At 39.6% G+C, this 19,359-nt stretch overlaps 1 protein-coding gene across 21 annotated transcripts in view; it reads left to right on the top strand.

Annotated features, from left to right (window-relative positions):
* PBRM1 (polybromo 1) overlaps positions 1-16,654 on the top strand; it is a 70,760-nt gene extending 54,106 nt beyond the window's left edge. For 14 of the 21 annotated variants that reach the window (XM_087744537.1, XM_087744541.1, XM_087744536.1 and 11 more), the window contains 6 exons: positions 953-1,154; positions 5,024-5,182; positions 9,008-9,163; positions 11,613-11,683; positions 12,907-13,123; positions 13,459-16,654. In XM_087744537.1, the coding sequence (XP_087600663.1) occupies positions 953-1,154; positions 5,024-5,182; positions 9,008-9,163; positions 11,613-11,683; positions 12,907-13,123; positions 13,459-13,631 (978 nt within the window). In that variant the 3' untranslated portion in view covers positions 13,632-16,654. The remainder of the gene's footprint in view (positions 1-952; positions 1,155-5,023; positions 5,183-9,007; positions 9,164-11,612; positions 11,684-12,906; positions 13,124-13,458) is intronic. The other 7 variants (XM_087744551.1, XM_087744554.1, XM_087744550.1 and 4 more) reach the window with 2 other exon arrangements.
* Positions 16,655-19,359: the final 2,705 nt, after the last annotated feature.

Raw genomic sequence — 19,359 nt, 5'->3', positions numbered from 1 at the left:
ATGTGGGCCTTGTTGATGAATTATGGTCTCCTGTAACAAATATAGGTGGAAGGAGCCTTCAAAAAAGGGGTTCCAGCTGTGGCATCTCAGTGGTTGTCAGAATAGGTTAGATCTTTTGATGGCTGGAAACATCAAGGAGTTCTCAACAGGAGCATCCGTGGTGGGAAAAGCAAAGGAGCAGAATTTTTGTTACCCATCAACATATAGACTGTGATGTGAACCTGTTGTGCCGGTAAACAGTGATCAGCAGAACTGGGCTTTGGGTTTTTCAGGGAGAAATGGCTACTTATGTAATGGGAGGTGAACACTAGGGAGAAAGGAAAGTCTGGCAGGGAAAATAGAAAGCATTTAGGGATGAGAAAAGTGGAATATGGAGCCAGGGAGGGTAGGGATTGCAAAGGCCCAGGAGGAAGTGGGGGAGTATTTCTCTAAAATGTGCAATGGCAAATAAAATGTTTTACTCAACTTGTCTTGGCAATATTTCTGAACAGCGTAATGGATTAAATCTGTGACATAACACAATTACTTTTATTCTCTTCTGGCCTTCCGAATAGTCACTTATTTGCTACTCAGCCTTTCTTAGTCCTCTCATTCAGTTTGGAATGGTTTTAGCTAACCGTAAGCATTCTATGTTGTCTTACCAAGAATTTTTTGAAGTCTCAGTTTTTAAGGTGGCATTATGTCTGAAAGGGTTGAAAGGCATCAGAACATTGTGATTTTCTTTTTTTTTTTTTTTCCCCCGTGTACTTTTCATAAGTGTGTGCGTATGCTCTATCATGCATCAGTAGATGCAGTCTCTCTTCAGGGGCTGTAAGGTTGGATGGTCCTTGTGCAAATATGTTCAAGAGAAATGTAGGAATATTTTAAAATACTGTTTCTTACAGCTTTGAATTTTGTATGTCGAGAAGCTTCTCTTTTGTACACTTGTGGTCATAACTGCCTTTTCTCACAGTCCACTCCCAAGTCTGTTAAGGGCAGCACCAAGAAGGAGGGATCAAAAAGGAAGATCAACATGAGTGGGTACATCTTATTTAGCAGCGAGATGAGAGCTGTGATTAAAGCTCAGCACCCAGACTACTCCTTTGGAGAGCTCAGCAGGCTTGTAGGAACTGAATGGAGAAACTTGGAAGCAACAAAGAAAGCAGAATATGAAGGTAAATAAAAACTAAGATGCTAAACTCTTTTCTGCTTTTTTTTTTCTTTCTCAACACATTCAATACTGTTATTCAGATGACAGGTTTAATAAAAGAAGATATTTATGTTTGTGTTCTGGACATACCTTAAAGAGAAGTTCATATTGAGAAATGACTGAAGAGGAGCAAAGAGCATGTTTAGGTTGTGTAGTGCACAACTGATAATTTAAATGTCTTTGCCACAAATAACCAAATGAACACAGACCAAGAAAATGGGGACAAATTAGAAGTAAAGGGGCATGAAGCCCCTGGGCTGGAAGTCAGTTGGAAAAATGGTTTGTGAGAGTTTCCTTAAAGGAGGACTGGGGGGAATTTTGGACAAGAAGCTCTTCAGAGCTGTAGTGGCAGGTAAGAAGGCTTACAGTGGAGTGGGAAAAAGTTCTTTGATTAACAGTACTTCGAGTCCCAAAAATCTTTGGTAGAATAAAATCAAGGATACAGAATCTGTTATGATACTGTAAATATGGCCTATTGTTCAGTTTCAGTATTAATCAACTGTTGTAACTGATTTTGTTGGGAGATTTCATATCCTGAAGCAAGCCTAGGAATATTTCATAGGCATGAGATACTTTAGACCTTTCTCTCTTTCTTTCTTTCTTTCCTACTGACACTGGTCATTGTGTTTCAACTTTATTTGATTAAAATAAAATACAGTTGATCCTTAACAGCAGGCCCTTACCCAAGCCAAATACATTGGCTTAACATCCATAGTTACTACTCTAGTTAATAATGTGTCAACACTTCCAATATAAAACCCATTTTTTTAAGCAACTGTTGCAATTTTATTGGCAGAAAATGCTATTTTGGATGGGAAAGTTTCAATATCCTAGAAAGTAATTGCCCAATTAAATTACAACTTTGCTTTTTTAAAAATGAGATTTGATAGGTTTTCTGCGTACTCATAACTTAAAGGCAGCTTTGATCTTCAAACTAGAAGTTTGCATGCTATCACTTTCCACCCTCAGCTGTCTCAGTCCTTTCCAAATTTGCAGTAGTACCTCTTTGCAGTTCTGGAGAGTAATATAGCACTACTCGGCTATGCGCAAGTTTTCTTTGCAAATGCTGTGAAGGGAAATGGTAATGCTTTTTCTTTATGAAAGTATTATGGCCTTACTTTTTTCCTGTTGTAGTTTCCTTTTACACCCTTCTAGGTGCACAGGGTATCTTTTTGTTGACAGGTCCCTCCTTACAGCCTAATTCTTAAGCAGTAGGACGGCTAGCATGTCATCGCTTCCTAGCTTAGAGCACCTTGACATCTTGCACTTCTGCAGGAAGGCATAGCTGTAATGTACTGGTAGCAACAGTGTCTGCCCACTGTGTTAATGATTGCCTAAGTGCTTCCATTTTAATCCTCTTTCTCGCTTAACATTTTCCAAAGCTTTTGTGTTTTGAGCTGCAGTTTCTCTGGCTTGGTGTCTGCCCAGAGCTAGACATACTTTTATTTGTTTTTGAGGGGTTGGGATGGGGTTACAAAGCGTCCAAACTGTGTTTGCTTACCATGTGTGAAAGGAGAGAAACTCCACTCCTTCCACTGTGATGAGTCAAAATTCACGTGCTCTCTAGTGTGGACGTGCACCAGGGAGCGGGGAACAGGCATGGTTTGACACTTCAGTGAAAAAGTGCCTTTCTGTGTTCTGGTGAAAAGTAGTTTGCATTTTAGATCCATTTTGACCCACTGAAAATTTCATTTGGTGTATGTGCAGGGTAATAGTTGTTTTTTTAGCAATAGTTGAGCAAAGAACAGGCTGTGTTGGAAGTGCCTGCATAGCTAACTGCACTGTGAAAACTCTGCAAAATAAAATAAAATAATGCATGGGATTGAGGTAAAGGCCTGTTTTAAGGAAAAGCTCTGTTCAAAGCAGAAGGTCTCTTTCCTGTCTCTTGAGATGTGTTGGAGATGTTGTTTGAATGATCTCAAGTCCTGGCCTAAACAATTTGGGTTTAGTATTCAGTATTAGGGTGAACACTTAAGGCTGAACTTTTAGACACCTGCTACAGTTCCCTTTGGCGGTGTTGTTTCATCTGTTAGTTCCGTGGCAGTCATGGTATGGATAGAGACTAGGTAAAACTCAAGTACTGTCCTACATCAGGTCCTTCTTCAAAGCTTAGCACTCCGAAGTCTGATAAAGCTGAACGCTTAACAGTAATTTCTCATTCATCAGAGTGTCTTGAGAACTTTTGCTTTTGTATGACCATTTTTTTTTTTAGCTGGCCAAAAGTAGGTGAGAGTCAGAACAGCTGCTTCATCTTTTCCCCAAATGCTTGCTCTCCTCTGAAGAGGATTATCTCATTTTTCTACTTCAGGATCTACCTTTAAATGTCTTGTGTATTTTGTGCTCAATCACATAAGAATTGCCTGTAGTAAATTTAGGAGTTTCTGTGCGTCATCATTGCTTCCTGAAATGACAGAAGTGAAAAGAAGGAAGGAAATCCCTTTGGAAATGAAACTGGGCTTTCAGTGTATGGAAGTAGTGCTAGAAGCTGCACAAACAGGTTCTACAGAAGACAAACGTGTGATAGACATTTGAAGTCATATACTAGAGAAAACGAGTAACATTGGCAGGATGGATGACTTAATCTCCTTGATGAACTTCTTCTTAGCCTTTATTTGACAGAGGACCTTGATTGCTGTTTTAGTGGCAGTTTTCATCTTTCACCAACTGCAAGAGAACTTCTAGCCCTGTATTCACTGTTACTAAAAGTTGCTGGAGATGTATGCTGCATTCATTTATTCTTTGTTGTTCTTCATTGCGTCAGTCAGATACAGCATTCAGAGTAAACAAATCAGCAACTTGCATGCCCCCAAAGCACCTTGAGTGGGCATTCAGTATATCTCCTTTTTTTTGTTTGCTTGGGTTTTGTGTTTTTTGTTTGTTTTTTTTTTTTTTTTCTTTCTTCTTCCAATGACCCTTTGCCCTTCCCTTAATATAAAATTGTCCTCTGGTCAGATTCCCCTGCAGTAGATCTTTTGTTCTTGCAGTCACAGTGAGAAACTTGATTGAGATAATGACCAGATTCATCGTACAAAGGACACACATGACCTCCAGTGAGCAGCACAATGTGAGTTAGACATCTTCAGAAAAAAACAAACAAACAAACAAAAAAATAGCTCAAAGGGGACCAAACGGGGAAAATGACAGAAAGAGGCAGGGAAAAATATTTTTGTTTCATCAAACTGCTGCTTGTTATGTTCCAAACACTAAGGACCTATCTACACTAGGGAAACTTTGCAAAGGCTTCCCGACTTTGCCACCACTTTTCAGCTGCATCAGTAGTAAAATATATGGGGAGCCCAAGAATAAATGGGCCACTGGCTGGCACTGCTCTCTGCTATTTGCATCTTACTTTAGGGCACTTCTGGCAGACACAGTGCTTAAAATTCCCACAGCAGCTGGTAGCAGGTCTATATGAGAGCTGCCAGCCTTCGCTGCAACTGGTTTAGCTGAGCCAGTGGCGTCCAAAGAGGGAACGTTTTGTTATGTTTTCCTAGTGCGGACTGAGCCTAGTGCTGGACTGCTGCTTCATGTTGGTAACACTGGTGTTATTATTAAATTTGTTCTTTGACTTTTTAAATTTTTATTTTATTATTTATTTTCATTTTTTTTTAGAAAGAGATAAAACTTTGTGGAATATTTTTCATGAAAGGTTCTCTAAAAGTCTTAGGTGCAGCCACATGAAATCAAATCATATGCTGTATAAAAAGATTCATCTGTTCTACTTTATATTTGACTAAACTATGCCAGTGTTTGACTAGTCCTTTTTAATGAACAGATAATATTTTGAAATTCTGGGTTACAAAACAGAACTGAAAATCTAAAATACTTTTACAGAGCGGGCAGCTAAAGTTGCTGAGCAGCAGGAGAGAGAGCGAGCAGCACAGCAGCAGAATTCCTCCCCCCGGGCAGGCACTCCTGTCGGGGCTCTTATGGGGGTGGTGCCGCCACCAACACCAATGGGAATGCTCAATCAGCAGTTGACACCCGTTGCAGGTAAAACGTAGGAGCTATGACCATTTTTTCCTCATCCACTATATCAACCCCCTTCATAACTCTGAACACTCTCTTGGGTCACTTTGTTCTTACGGAAGAAAAAGGTCAACCTCTTCAGTCTTTCTTCATAATGAGTATACGTAACCACAGCAGTAGCCTGACAGTCCTACGTTACTTGCTCTAGTAGTGAGTAGCCTGTTGAAAATGCAGGGAAAAAGGGTCCTCCTTGTGCGGTAGTCCTGTTCTGTTTGTGTGCAGTCGTGTTTATTCACTCTACTTTGCAGAGTTCATGTTTAGCCCTGCTACGGCAGGAGGGGAGTGCGCTAAATGCTCCTCTAGTGCATGCAGCGTCAGTGGAAGTGGTAAAGTAGGAGGCAAATAATTTCTTTTTTTTATTGTCAGGAAGGTGAGAGGCAAACAGAATCCAAATCAGATTTTAAATCCAACCAAAACCTTTACAGAACTGCTGATTAGACACTGGTAAGCAAAGTAGACTAGGATCTAGAGCCATTGCAGAAACAAATAGGAAATAACCAACATTGCCGGTTTTATCAGGTGATTTTCAGAATAGAACTGAGCTTGGAGGACTCTTCCATGAGGTCCCTGTTGCTGGGTGTTGTGCTCATTACCAGTCATAATCTGACTTGAGTTCATAGGGAGTATGCTCGAAGTATTTTCAGGATCAGATCTGAAGACAATGTAGTCCACTGGAGATTCTTGTATGGGAATCAGCCATACGTCAGTGAGAAAATGAATTAGGTATGACCTGATAGGTTGTTTTCCTTCCCCCATTTCTAATTAAAATAATTAGATTACTTTAGTCAAGGACAAAATAGTGCCAAGTAGGTAAAAATGAGTATTTGGAGGTTTTTTGTTTTGAATTTTGTTTTTTGTTTTAACTCTCCCTTAAGGCATTCCAATTATTCCATTTATTCTTTTGTCATTTGTCTTTCCCGTCTCACAGGCTGTGGCCATATTTAGAGCTGACAGCCTGAAGCGTTTTTCATCATGGTCTCTAAATCCCTTTCCAGCAAATAGGCTGCATGGATGTTTAAATAGAAGGCACATGCCTTATTTGGTTCATGGTCTCCAGATTGCAAAGCATTTGTTTACGCTGAGTTGCATTTTTCTTTTGTTTTTTTTCACTTTGTTCTTGGTAATTTTCCTGTGAACTGCTTGCAGTTGGTGTGTGTTTGTTTGTGTGTGTGTGTGCGTGCGTGTGTGTGTGTACACGTATGTTTGCATATATTAAGACAAAAAAAAGGCAGTTCTCCAGTGCTGATCTTCTTTGTGAGTAACCTCCTTCAATCTAGAATACGTAGAAACGTCATCCTCTTGTGGCTGTGTTTTCTTGGTTTGGTTCTTGTTTTTTTGGCATTGAATCGCTTTTCCAATTTTTTGGAGGTAGGTGTTGATGGGCAGTAATACTTATCACTAACACTTTCTTAAAACTTTTCCAAAAATGTGCATTCTGCAAACTACACAAGCTAACTTACTTTCTGTGGCAGCCTCCTCAAAAGCAAACCTGTATTTAAGACCATCATCTTATTCAAGCAGTTAGACATTCAAGTCTCTTCACTTTGGCATTGTGAAATACTTCCTTAAAGTGGATGATCAAGTGGATCTTTTTAAACTCTTTCTATTTTTGTGGCCCATTTGAAAAACAGTCCTTCATCTTTTAGTTTCCACAAGCCTTACTTAGAAGTATCTTATTCTGTTGAGACCTCTTTCACGTCCTCCTCCGTCATTTGCTTGCTTTTCTCTAGTTGAGAGAACTCCATCACAGAAGTTCAGAGAACTTCTTTATGCCCACAGGTCCAAGAAATCTGGATACTTTCTGAGATGCATTTCTCTTAGTGCGCAGTGCTCTAGTTTCTTGTAAATTTAGGCATTACAAAAGTTTATTTAATCTTACATTGTTATAGTAAAAAATGGGAGAACAAGTAGTTTGAAAGACATCATAAATCACAGCTGTGGGAGCTGGAAATAGTTTGCCCGTGTTTACTAGCTTAAAATCAAAGTGGTAACTCATACATGGGATATGAAAGTGGCTATTCTTATAACCTTGTGATGAGCTACAAGAACTGATTTCTCATGGAGATTTGATGGCAACTTTATTAATCCAGCCAGTTGTTGAGTGAGTATTTTATTTGGAAATGTAGAAATGAGCTTTCATGATTGATGAACATAGGTTTGTTTCATTGGAGGTTTATGTTTTATTTTGTTTTGTTTGTTTTAAAGCTTCAGAAGTGTATGTAAATGCATTGAAGATGCGATTGCAGCTCAGAGTGCATGGGAAGTACAGTAACTACAGTGAAAGCCCTTTATTCTAGGGATGCTTTTGTTGTTTTTCTTCTTTTACTTTTTCCATTACAAATATGGATTTCACTCTGTTAATAAAAAGGTACAGATGAGCTTCCAGATATTTGAAATAGGTACCTAAGACCTATTTAATAAGTGTCAGTCTAGGTGTCCTGTGGAAAACGAAGGCTTGAGGGAGATCAGTTCTTTATGTTCTTGTTTGCTCCATGTAAAGCTTTTGGAATTTCAGGTTTCTCACCTTTGTAACTCTTCCTGAGGAAGTGACAAATTTAGCTTGTATTTTGGAGCCGCTCGATCTGTTTCGATCCTGAGTTCATGAGAGCTTTGTTTTCACTCAGAGCTGGTGTGAGTTTTTGGCCAGACTTATTCCAGAAAACCCTGTTCTGAAAGTCTCTTTTATGAGTTACTGGGAGTGTGGCAAAGATTCAGTAGGTGGTTTCTTGGAACAGACTATACAAACCCCACCAATTTTGCATTTCTAAACTTACCTCATCTCTCTAGACCTGCTTCTGTCCTCTGTCATCTTTTCATTGTCTTTCCAGCACCTTTCCTTGGTTACCTGATGACGCATCCATTTAAATTGAAAAGCCTAGAAAACAGGCGAGGGACAAGCAAGTTACATTCCAGGACCTAATAAACACAGTGCAGTTATATTGTGTAGGCTTACCTCATGGATAGCAACAAACCTGAGCCGAAACCAGAATAAGCTCTAAATTTTCTTCCCTCACATGCAGAAAATTAAAGTTATGAGCAGCAACACAATACTGTCTTCGTCGTATCATTGGTTTTCCTATAAAGACACCTTGAAAACATTGTCGGTGAAATTCTGTGAGGGACTGCAGGTGCTCCTTATAAGTCCTGTTACTTCAATCTAGTGCCGTGAGTCTAGGTCACTGCAGCCCAGCACATCCAGTGCTGTCAGGTTTAAAATTTGAGTTACTTCCATAGTTTATACTGGAGATGGTTTAATAAAAGTCACCCCTGTCACTGCTGTTAGTTTTAAGTATGGAAATGTTGTGGGGCTTTTGTGTGTAAATTTTGCATATGCACTGCAGAAAAATATATAGGTTTTTATTTTTGTTCCAGTTGAGTTTGGTCTCTGAGGTAGCCCTCAAAGAAGGGCTGTATGTGGAGCTTGTGTAGTTAGTTTGTGTTCGTAATCTGTATGCAGATGGCAGAGCTTTAAGCTGTATTAAAATTGCTTGCGTTAGTAACATTTAATTGTGGCTGACATATGTGTTAACATATGTGAATATTCAGCATCTATTGCCCCATGAGAAACATACAAATACACTAAATACTAATTCATCAAAAGTATAGTGTTTCATATTTATAACGTTTTTATTTTTAATTTTTATTCATTTTTGCAAGATACTAATTGTAGTATCGTCTTGCTGTACTAAAGGTGCTTTTATTTTCTTTTTTGTGGATAGTGCATGTCTTACTGTGTAGATCATATTGCATGTTATTGATGCATGTTTGAAATTTGTTGTGTCCTTCAAGGCATGATAAGTGGCTATCCACCGGTGCTGCCACCTTTGCAGGGCCCAGTTGATGGCATTGTTAGCATGGGCAGCATGCAGCCACTTCACCCAGGGGTGCCCCCACCCCACCAACTTCCGCCAGGTATGCCAGGCATCCCAGGCATCCCACCACCCGGTAAGAATGTCATCCTCATTCGCTCCTTATTTCATTTTCATGTACTTGCTGTTTAACCAGTTGTTACAGAAATTATCTGCAGCTTGTTTTGGTCACAGCTCTTGTTTCTGAACATTGCAGGTTTTTTTAGCTGCAGCGCACACGATGCACTGCTGAATATATGAGGTAGATGCAAAGCGTTGACACAACAGCATGTCCAGTAAACCAGCAGGGAAAGGTTACTGGAGAAACGTGACACTGCTCCAGCAGTAGTTTTGCTCCAGCCAAAAAACCTGACAGTTCTGCTTGAGTTTCTCAGAGGTCTGAAAAGCTGAAATCAGCCTATTCGTATCCTTACATCATTTCAACAGCATCCTTCCACTCCTCCTTTTCTTATTTAAAATGGGCTTATAAATGAAATTTATTGTTCTCATTCCTTACTGAACTCTTTTTCAGTATGTTAATGTTTATCAGTAGTCAGACTGCACTTAAATGAACCGGGTCATGTAAGACCCCTTGGCCATTGGGGCACTGACATGTGTTGTTATAAAACAGTGTTCAGATTAAACCTTGTTGATAGAACAGTAACTGGAAACATTTGGGAAGAAGGTGAACTGAGCATACTGTTGTAGCCAAATTCTGAATTGATTTTTGAGTGCATATCTATTATACGTTTGCTATTTTTTTGCCACACTTGATGAAGAGTGAGGCTGAATGAAAAATAAATGTTTTTCCAGTGTTAATGCCATTAACGTGTCCCCACTGAGGGGAGAAATGTTTATTTGCCCTCTCATCCTGTTTTCTGCCGATTCTTTCAGTTTTTACCTCTGATAACTCATGTGCCTATTTAAAAGATTGGTATCCCATATGTTCAGCAGTTAAACAAGCTGTGGACAAAAGTGATCTCGTTTGCCTCCCCCTACCCCACTTGCAACTGTGTTTATCAGAAGCTCTGTTAAGACTTTCATCTGTATGTAAATTGTTCTGGGTTGGGGGTTTTTTTGTTTGCTTGTTTTTTGTTTTTATTTTTTAAAAATCCATCAGTATTAGGTGTGCAGCTTGCAGCTTCGCTGATCTGTAAGATTGACCGTAATGTCACATAGAGGGAGTAGGAAAACAGCTGTGTGTTTGTGAGCCTGTCTCCGAGTCACCAAGGCAGTGACATTTAGCACACATCAGCAACATACAAATGTTTGGGAGGTGACTCCAGGACAATGCATTTCTTTGAAGAGTTTTTCCCACTGGAGAAGTGGGCTGTGTGTATGGTGTTTAAAACTGAGAAGATACGGATTAGGGAAAAAGTAATGCCTGGGAATGGAGGACCACACCTGAAGTGGTGCTAAATCGGGCTGGGTGTGCTAAGGGTGAAGCCATGCTCTGGTGCTGGAAAGGTGAGGGTGCCCTCCTCCAGACCTCCTTGCTTTGTACAAAAAAAAAAAAAAAAATCCGTGCCATATTCCACAACTTGTATTATCAATGTTTTTCCCAACTCCTGACTTGCTGTTAATACAGATGCATTTAAAATGGGGGCTGTCATCAAATGGAAAATGCATTCGAAATACGCTCTAGCATGCAAAATGCAGTGGCACATCTCTTGATCACTGATAGAGAAATCTGCATGCAGATTAAATCCTCAGGAAGAGCGTAGTTAGCTTGCAGCTTTTCTGATGAATGAATGTGAGAAGTGGCATAAACAGAAAGAAAAGCAGCAGCAGGCATAACTTACGTTTTTTCAGACCAAAGCATCTGTATGTAAAAGTAGGAACTACATGATTCTCATTTAAATTTGTAAATTTTTGTATGTGAGACTGACATGGGTGTTATCTGCTGCGCTCTGTGCAATAGGGAAAGGTCTCAATATGTTTGAGAAAGAAAAACTAACAGGTTTCATTCTTTTGAAATTTGTTTCAAATGTTCATTGGTCTTATATATAAGACTATTTAAGCTTAACCTGCAAGTTGTGTTTTATATTAGTGAGATCTAACAGAATTTGTGCAATGGCTTGGATTTCCTCCTGCTGTGAATGTATTTTATAAAACTGAACACAAGGAAATGTTAAATGTTGCTAAAGCAAATCAGCATTTCCTTTCTTAAAGGATTCCAGGAAGATCCTGTCAAGCCAAAGGTGTATATTATAAATGAAAAGATTTAGTCAGGCAATCACTAAGTAACGTGAAAAAAAACCTGAAAACCAAAAATAACTCACTTTGCATTTCTTTAATTAAATTAATTCAACAGGCCACATATCAGTGTTTGGTAGTTGTCATGATGGCTTTTTTTTTTTTCTTCATTCAGAAACTTCTAAAGTGGTTATTTTTATTGGGGGAGAGGGGGATATTTGAATGTTGTACATCTGCTTAAAATAACTGTGAGCAATGATATCAAAGTATAAATTTTTACTATAGAAGACCAAAGAAGTATTCGTCACTGCTCTGAAATAAGACTAATTATTTTATATTTTGGAATATAGGTGTTATAGGCCAAAATGTGTCCCCCATGGTAGGCACTCCAGCACCCGGGGCAAGTCCTTTTGGACAGCAGGTGAGTAATTTTTGTATTATTTTTGAAGCTCTAAGGCTCTGAATTAGCATTTGAACAACATCTCAGTTAAGACGTGGGGATTCACATAGCCTTTCCCAGGGAGAACATAAACCAAATGTACACCAATGTATTTAGAACCAGTTAATATCTTACACTCAGACTGTATATCTGTATTTGTTTGTTGAATTGTTATTAGACTAATGAAGTTCTGCCCAGTGGGATAACTTCTGCAGTATAAGCAAGACAGTGGTTTGGTTTGTTTTCCTTCTACTAAACTAAGACGAGTCATTTCAACACACTGTTAAACTGCTGATAATTTAGGTTTTGCATGCTTTGGTAATGCAGAGAGGATGCTGTCCACTTTCTCAGCTGTTGATAAGTGGGTAAAAACTGTTTTGTTTGCTCCCATATTTCACAAACAGACGAAGCAGATACTCGTTGGCAATTCAGAATTTGGGAGTTTGGACAACAGTGATGATCAGATGTTCCTTCTAGGCGATTAACACAGATGAAGTGTTCAGCACATTTCCAATTTTATTGACTAAATTTTTGCATCATAAAGAGAAATGTGATTTTGTCTAGAGGGTGTAGAGAAAACCAGAAACTGAGTGAGAAAGTAGTAAAGTATCTATGTCATGACATTGAGTTATTCCAGACCACAGGATATCTGTGCTGAGAGTTCTCTGCTACTTAATCACAATGGTGGGAATTCTTCTGTGTGACTGTGATTTATTTGTGTGTCTGCTATTTTTGCCTGACAGCGATTAGCATTTATTCTGTGGAAGTATCGCAGTTGTCCAAGGATCAGGGTCAATTTGGATTAGATGTTTTAGAGATAAACCATGCACTTCACAGACCGCATGGTTTATGATCAAATTAGAGAAAACATGAAATAAAAAGGAGGCAAAAGGAGTAATTCAGGGTAATAGGAGAGAGGAGAAATGGTGATAGTAATCGGAGTATGTTTACATAGATGAGAAATATGAGCAATGTTGTCTGTTAAATATGAACGTGGCTTGTTTGCACTTCTTCCCTGTGTGCACCTCAGTGACCCCAAAAGGTAGCCCTGGCTGAAGTGGGTGTCTTTCAGGGAAATTGCCTTATGCCTTTGCTCATAACCTGTTTTGAAGCTCCATTGTATGAGGATGACCTGATGCACAGATGTAAAGCTGCTTCCCTGCAGTTCCCCCAGATGTGATCTCTCCATTGCTTTGTCATTGCAGATAGGAATCCTTGGCCCGCCGGGACAGCAGGCACCTCCTCCGTATCCCGGCCAGAGCCCAGCAAGTCAGCCAGTTATGCAGCAGCCCACAACTCCCATGTTCGTCTCCCCTCCACCAAAGACACAGAGGCTTCTTCATTCCGAAGCCTATCTGAAATATATTGAGGGGCTTAGTGCCGAATCAAATAGTATTAGCAAGTGGGACCAGACCCTTGCAGGTAAGGCTTTTGATACAGAGTGGAATGTTTCCAGACAGAACACATTTCTTTGTAACCATTAATATTTTTTGCTTTTATGGAAAATGCTAAATAAATCTGCTGTTTACTTAATAAAACGTACACATGCAAGTAATTGTTAAGAACAAATGAACAGATTGGGAATATTTATGTTATCAGTAGGCTCATTCCATTGATGTATAAATCGAAGAATCAATTGTATGGGCTTAAATACTAGGGGTAAAAATTATACTATAGAATTACGTTCACCTTTTTCTAGAGAAATTGTGTTGAATATCAAAGCCAGTAGATAATTGGACCATTTCTTGACCTTCCAGCACGAAGACGAGATGTCCACTTATCAAAAGAGCAAGAGAGCCGACTCCCTTCACACTGGTTAAAAAGTAAAGGGGCTCATACCACAATGGCCGATGCATTATGGCGTCTGCGAGACTTGATGCTACGAGACACCCTTAATATCCGTCAGGCGTACAACATAGAAAATGTTTAGTCGCATAATTGCTTCTTTCTTTGATACCGGCATATAAGGAGTTTTGTGGAACAATAGCTGTTTTAGTTACTGGGTGGGGAGAGATAACCAACAATAATTTGTATTGCATTTTACTGTACATTGCAAGACCATTTTTATATAAGGACACTTTTAATAAGCATATTTCACTTTTTGTTATATTAAGTTGACTTTATCAAATACACAAATTTTTGCATATGTTTCCTTTGTTTGAAAGGCGATTTCATAATTGGTTAAGTGTAGTCAAGGATTCATCTTTCTTATACTTTATTGCTGAGAATCTGATGCCATTGTTTTTATATAAAAGAAGAAAAAAGAAAACAAAGTATTTACAGATTGGTACAGTGGAATGTGAAATTAGTCATAGTTTACATCTTAGAAGAATGTGTGTACATGTGCTTGTGTGTGCTAGCCACTTCCAGCAGAAATCTCACTTGGATGTGAACAGGGAGGACCTCTTAAAAGAAGCTGAAGGTAAGATGCGCATTGATGCTAGGGAAAAATGACATTTCAGGTCAATACTGAGGCAGTTGAGTGGGCCACAGTGAACATGGAAGTGCTAGTGTGGATGGGACAAGGGTGTCTTGACCGCTGATGTTGTCCAATGCTGTCCAGTTATTTATTTAATTGTGTAGCCAAGGCCAAGATTCTAAATCAGTAACAGAATACATGTGCTGGCATGTCCTTAGAAGGTGAAATGTTTCATCTACCATGACCTGCTTTGGGGGTTCTGTGATGTCCCTAACACCGAGCAGTGGGAAGGGGAAGCTTTCTCCCTAAGCAATTCTGTCTCCATGTGGGAAAGGCATGCAGAACTTCGAACCAGTTCAGGTCTTGGAAGGTAAGTTAGAGGAGAAGGAAAGTTGAATTGTTAGTGAAGTAACGTGATGTTTCTAAATTCACACATGTTCTGTTAATGATTGGGCATTGTAAGACATTTTTGTATGCTTTCTTTAAGTGTATTGATTCACCTTAATGAAAGTTTTGCAATGCAAAATTTGAGAGAAATTTGACACAAGTTAACTTTAAAGTAAAATACTACTGTATGGTATGTGTAAGTTTAGCATACCTAGTACGTTGGAGAAATAGAATACTTTCATTGCAGCGTTCGGAGGGTTTGGGGTTTTTTTGTTGTTTTGTTTTGTGGTTGGTGTTTTTTTTTTTTTTTAGCTAAGTAAGGTAGGTATAGACTCTTCTTGCCAAATTTCAAGGTTGTGACTGCCTTCTGCTAAAGACTTACCTGTCCTTGTAACTAACCAACCTTTTGGATGGTAAAGTTATTTGTTTAAAGGTAAATCCTTTCATGTATTTCATTTTAGAAAAATAATTAATACTTTTAGATTGCATTAAGTAACTGGGGAAGCTATATTAATTTGAAAAAATTGTTGGCAGGAACGTGGTCACTGCAACTCAGTCCAAAAGAACTGATTTAGTGATACACTTCATCTTACTGCTAGAGATGTTAATGATGTGGAAATGTTTTTGAAAGTCTAATAGTACATGACATTTTTGTTTGAGTACATTTGGCAGAAGGTTAAATATTTTTCTTAAAATACTGGATATCTTGGGTCCTGTTTTGCTGAAGTAATTAATACTGATGAGGGAAGTGACATATGCGAGTATAAACTGTTACTTAATTTTACTGGCTAATTCCTCTCCCTCTCCTGTTGCAGTCCTCTCCTCCAGTCATTGCACAGAAAACCATGTAATTACAAATAGGCACTTAAGGACAGTTTAGGTCAGATGTGCAATGGATGTGAAGAAAATGAAGCTAAGCAACATATAGGGAAAGTATAATTTTGAACTCTACAAGTAGCATACCTGTGGTACAAAATTTTTTTACTGGCCTTTGTAAATGACCAAGTTTATTTAATAAAGTAGAAACTGAATAGTCTTAGACCACCCCCACATATACAGTATCATCTTAAAATGTGTTTAAATTACCATAGGCTTTGCAGTTTTTAGCCACAAAGATGGGACGTTGAAGCGAATCAGGCAGCAAATCCTAGTTTTTGAGTATTTGGAACTGCCATGGATTGTACTAATACACCACCAGATTCTTCTGCTTCTCAGCATTAACAAAAATTTACACCAAAGAACCTGGGATGGATTTTAGTTAAGTTATTGTTTTATTTATTTTCTGTTGAGTACTGGATGGGACTCCCTTTGGAGCCTGTATAACTCAGATGTTTAATTTATCTGAAGGACAGTGATGAGCAGACTTGCAGCACTGGCTCTCTCCTGCCCGAGCAGCTGAAGCTCTACTTTCACTGCTCTTTCCGGCCCAGGAGCAAGAGATTGGAAGTGCAAACAAAACCTGGGTCCTCCCGCAAGGCAGTGCAGAGCGCTACCGTTAAGCCACTGGGCTGGCCCTAATCAATTATTTTAAGCTTTGTTTATTTATTTCAAAATCACATCTCTGTATACTGGAGGCATTTCAGTCGATTGCAGTAAAATTTAGGATATAATGGCTACAGTCTAGAATTCAAAACCAGCAAAAGAAACTGTTTTTCTGACTCTGGTTTAAAAAAAAAAAAAAGAAAAAAAAAGACATGTCTGTCTGTCTTTCTCTCTCTTTGTGGGTGTTTGAACCCCTCATTTGTTTTCCACTGCCATTCATTGTACTGGCGTAAACAAAACTTTCATATTAAAATAAAAGTATGTATGGGAAATGGTTGGCTTCTGTGAGAGCGGAAAATAGATTTATCTAGGACCGGTATTTTCATAAATCAGTTGGAGATGACTAATAATTATTTGTTCTCTTCCTCAGTCCTTCCCTTCCATGAGAAAATTTACTGTTTGTGTAAAAATTCAAAACATTGATGTTGGTGACTTTTTTCAGCGTATGTTTTCGGACCTGGTTAATCCATGCTTGGCTTTCATTAGATCTTGTACTCCTGAAGGTTAAGCTGCTAACCAGGTTTATAACATGTATGTACCATCACTTTGTTTACTTGAGTCTTTTTAATTTGAATAAAAATAGTTTGCAAAGTGTTTTGGATTAACCAGGTTTGAGTGTCCCATCAAGACTGTTGTTAGGATTTTATTTCAAGTAGTTCTGGCTGTTGCTGATCCAGATTTTACCAAGTCCTTGGTACGTGCGTGCTTGTGTGTGGGTAAAGAATCCTTTTTTATATTGTCCTGTGTATTGCAAGATGTGCCTGGTAGGTGCTAAGGAAAATTGAGCCATAAGGAGCATGAACAGTAAACCCTGAAAAACGTGTGACACATTGGGAACAAGCTGAGTGGAGATGATAAGATTCAGTCAGTCCCAGTTGCCCCCATGTTAATTGCTTTGAAAATAAACAGCAAGCCTTAATTTCATACTGGAAGATAACCTGGTTCAGAACTCTCTTTTATGTAGCTGTATAATAAAGGAAATTAGAACAGTAATATGGAAAAAAATACCTTTTACACAATAAAGTTAAAAACCAGAATAGAAATTTTCTTTAATACCACAAACGGCAAAAAAAGTTAAGTGGTATCAACCTCTCAAGTCTCAAGGTGCCTCTGACATACAGTTTAGAAAGAGCTATTTAAACAACCAGAACAGATAGCATTATATTTAATTAACATGCATTCATGTCTTGGACCTGGGGGATAAACACTGCCTGTCATGCAGGCTGCCAGCTTTACAGAACTTCCACCTTTCTCAAATTTGATAGTGGATGGTGGAGTTGCACAGAGGTGACTAATTCTAATCATCCTCCACATCTCGTTTGCTCAGTCTAAGATACTGAAGATCATCTATAGATGTACATAGCCCCCTCTCGACTGCAAATGCACTAAATTGGAGTGGTGGTTCAAAATGGCCGCGTACTTAGAACATCAAGTTAGAAATGGGATCTGATTCATTGATATATGTGGCATTTTCTGGTTAATCAAATAAACCTCATATTCCTTTTGTTTACTGCATTTTCCAGCAAGTCTAATTCGACTGTCATACAAAGAAACAAAAGGACAGATGCTGCAGTGCAGTAGGATCTGGTGATCCTGGATAGAGATTCCCAGTCTCTGTCAGGCCTCGGAGACACAATGGTCTCCTACAGTCAGTCCTTCCTGCGCCAAGAAGGATCAGAAATCCAGTGCAGAAGTCTGGCCATGCAGATTATCATCTGTTAAAGGAGGCAGCAGGAGAGACGTGAAAAGAAACAGAGAAGAATGCACTGAATTGCACAGCAGAACCAGTAAGCGGTGTGGCTCAGCCCAGGTTAAGCCAAGCACAACGAAAGTCTTGGACAAAAATGGTGAAGGATGGTCGATCCTTGATGAAGTCTGTGCCACTGTCTCTACAGGGAGTGCCCAAATTCAGTTTTCATTGGATGGTTTTTGGGAGGACTCTAATTAATCCTCATGCTTGGTGCGAAGCACCAACATCCAGTAACAACTTGAGGAAATTCCTCGGGACCAGTCATCCCACCAGTGCCTGTTGCAGATTTTTGCACCTTTCTTGGAAGGAGCTGGGGCTGGCCATAACCAGAGCGCAGGTACAGTTTTGTATCTGTGTATGAAGTCCAAAGGGAAAGCTCGCCTGCACTGAAGATGGTAAAAGTTTTGCTCCAGGGGAGAATTCACCAATACATAAGAGATGGCTATTTTTTCCTTTTTCTACTCTTGAAAAGCTGGGACAAAAGTCTGCTGCACCCCTGTGCCAGGGAGGAGTACAGGCTGGGCACATACATCTGCCTTTACCAGAACTTCTTTTCAGTATTTCCCTGGCTCGCCACAGGTCTTTCAGCAGGCAGCATCCTTGGGTGCACAACAGCAGGGAAACAATCAACGAAGAGATCCATTCTTTCCACAAAATCATTCTGAATTGGTGGTGAAATTGTCCCCTCTCTACTGCTGGAGTGGGGAGCAGCGTTGCTCCTACCTAAGTGTCACTGTTTGTTCGCAGATGGCTATTTACTGCTGCTGCTTTACTGAGTTGAAATTTTCCATGCTTGATATCTGTATTGGCCTGACTTCTACAACTTGGAAAGCTTTCAGCAGAAATGTTTTGCTAATTCTCAGAATCTCCTGCTGTCGTCGCTGCAAAGTGAACACACGAGACCGCTGTTCGTAGATGCTAAGCTGCGTTCTGGGCTGACACCAGATGAACTCCCTGAAGAAGGAATGGACGTGCTCAACCCCAGAACTGGCAGGGGCTCAGCAGTGTTTAAACTGAAGGCTGTGTTCCTGGCTTGCTCCCGCAGTGTATAACAACAGCAGAGGTGCGTTCCCAGTGCTGGCCTGAGCTCCGAGCCAAAGGAGAGTTCTTGCTTCCTCCCCATTGCCCACCACCACAGTAGGATGAAAAGGAAACGGGGAGATGAGAACCAGAAAGATAGGAAAGAGATTGCTGGGGAAGGCAAGGAGCACAGAACTAGGAGTCAGCAGGGATAAAACTGAGAAATCACATGAAGACCTTGGTTGTTGAAGATTGGGTGTAGATTAAAATTGATACTAAATCCCCAAGCGTGCTCGGTACTGGAATGGGCTGGGCACTGGGGCCTTCCAGCTACTCTTATTTCCAGCGTTAGTGAGAGACTGGCAAAATCGAAGAATGCAGAAGGATCAGCACTAGCAAACACATTGCGGAATGAAGAATACGGTTCAGATTTCTAAATGTCACGCTTCATCTTCTGTCATAACAGATCTGTGTTGTCTGAAATGGTACAATGCCAACTTGGAGAAGGATTTTATTCCTGCACTGGTCAGAAAGACCAGT

Source organism: Nipponia nippon, unplaced genomic scaffold (genome assembly GCF_047370975.1).
Source record: "Nipponia nippon isolate SJK-2023a ecotype South Korea unplaced genomic scaffold, ASM4737097v1 scaffold_9, whole genome shotgun sequence".
NCBI lineage: Eukaryota > Metazoa > Chordata > Aves > Pelecaniformes > Threskiornithidae > Nipponia > Nipponia nippon.
Note: the sequence above shows the minus strand (reverse complement) of the source record. Positions and strands in the feature narration are given on the sequence as shown.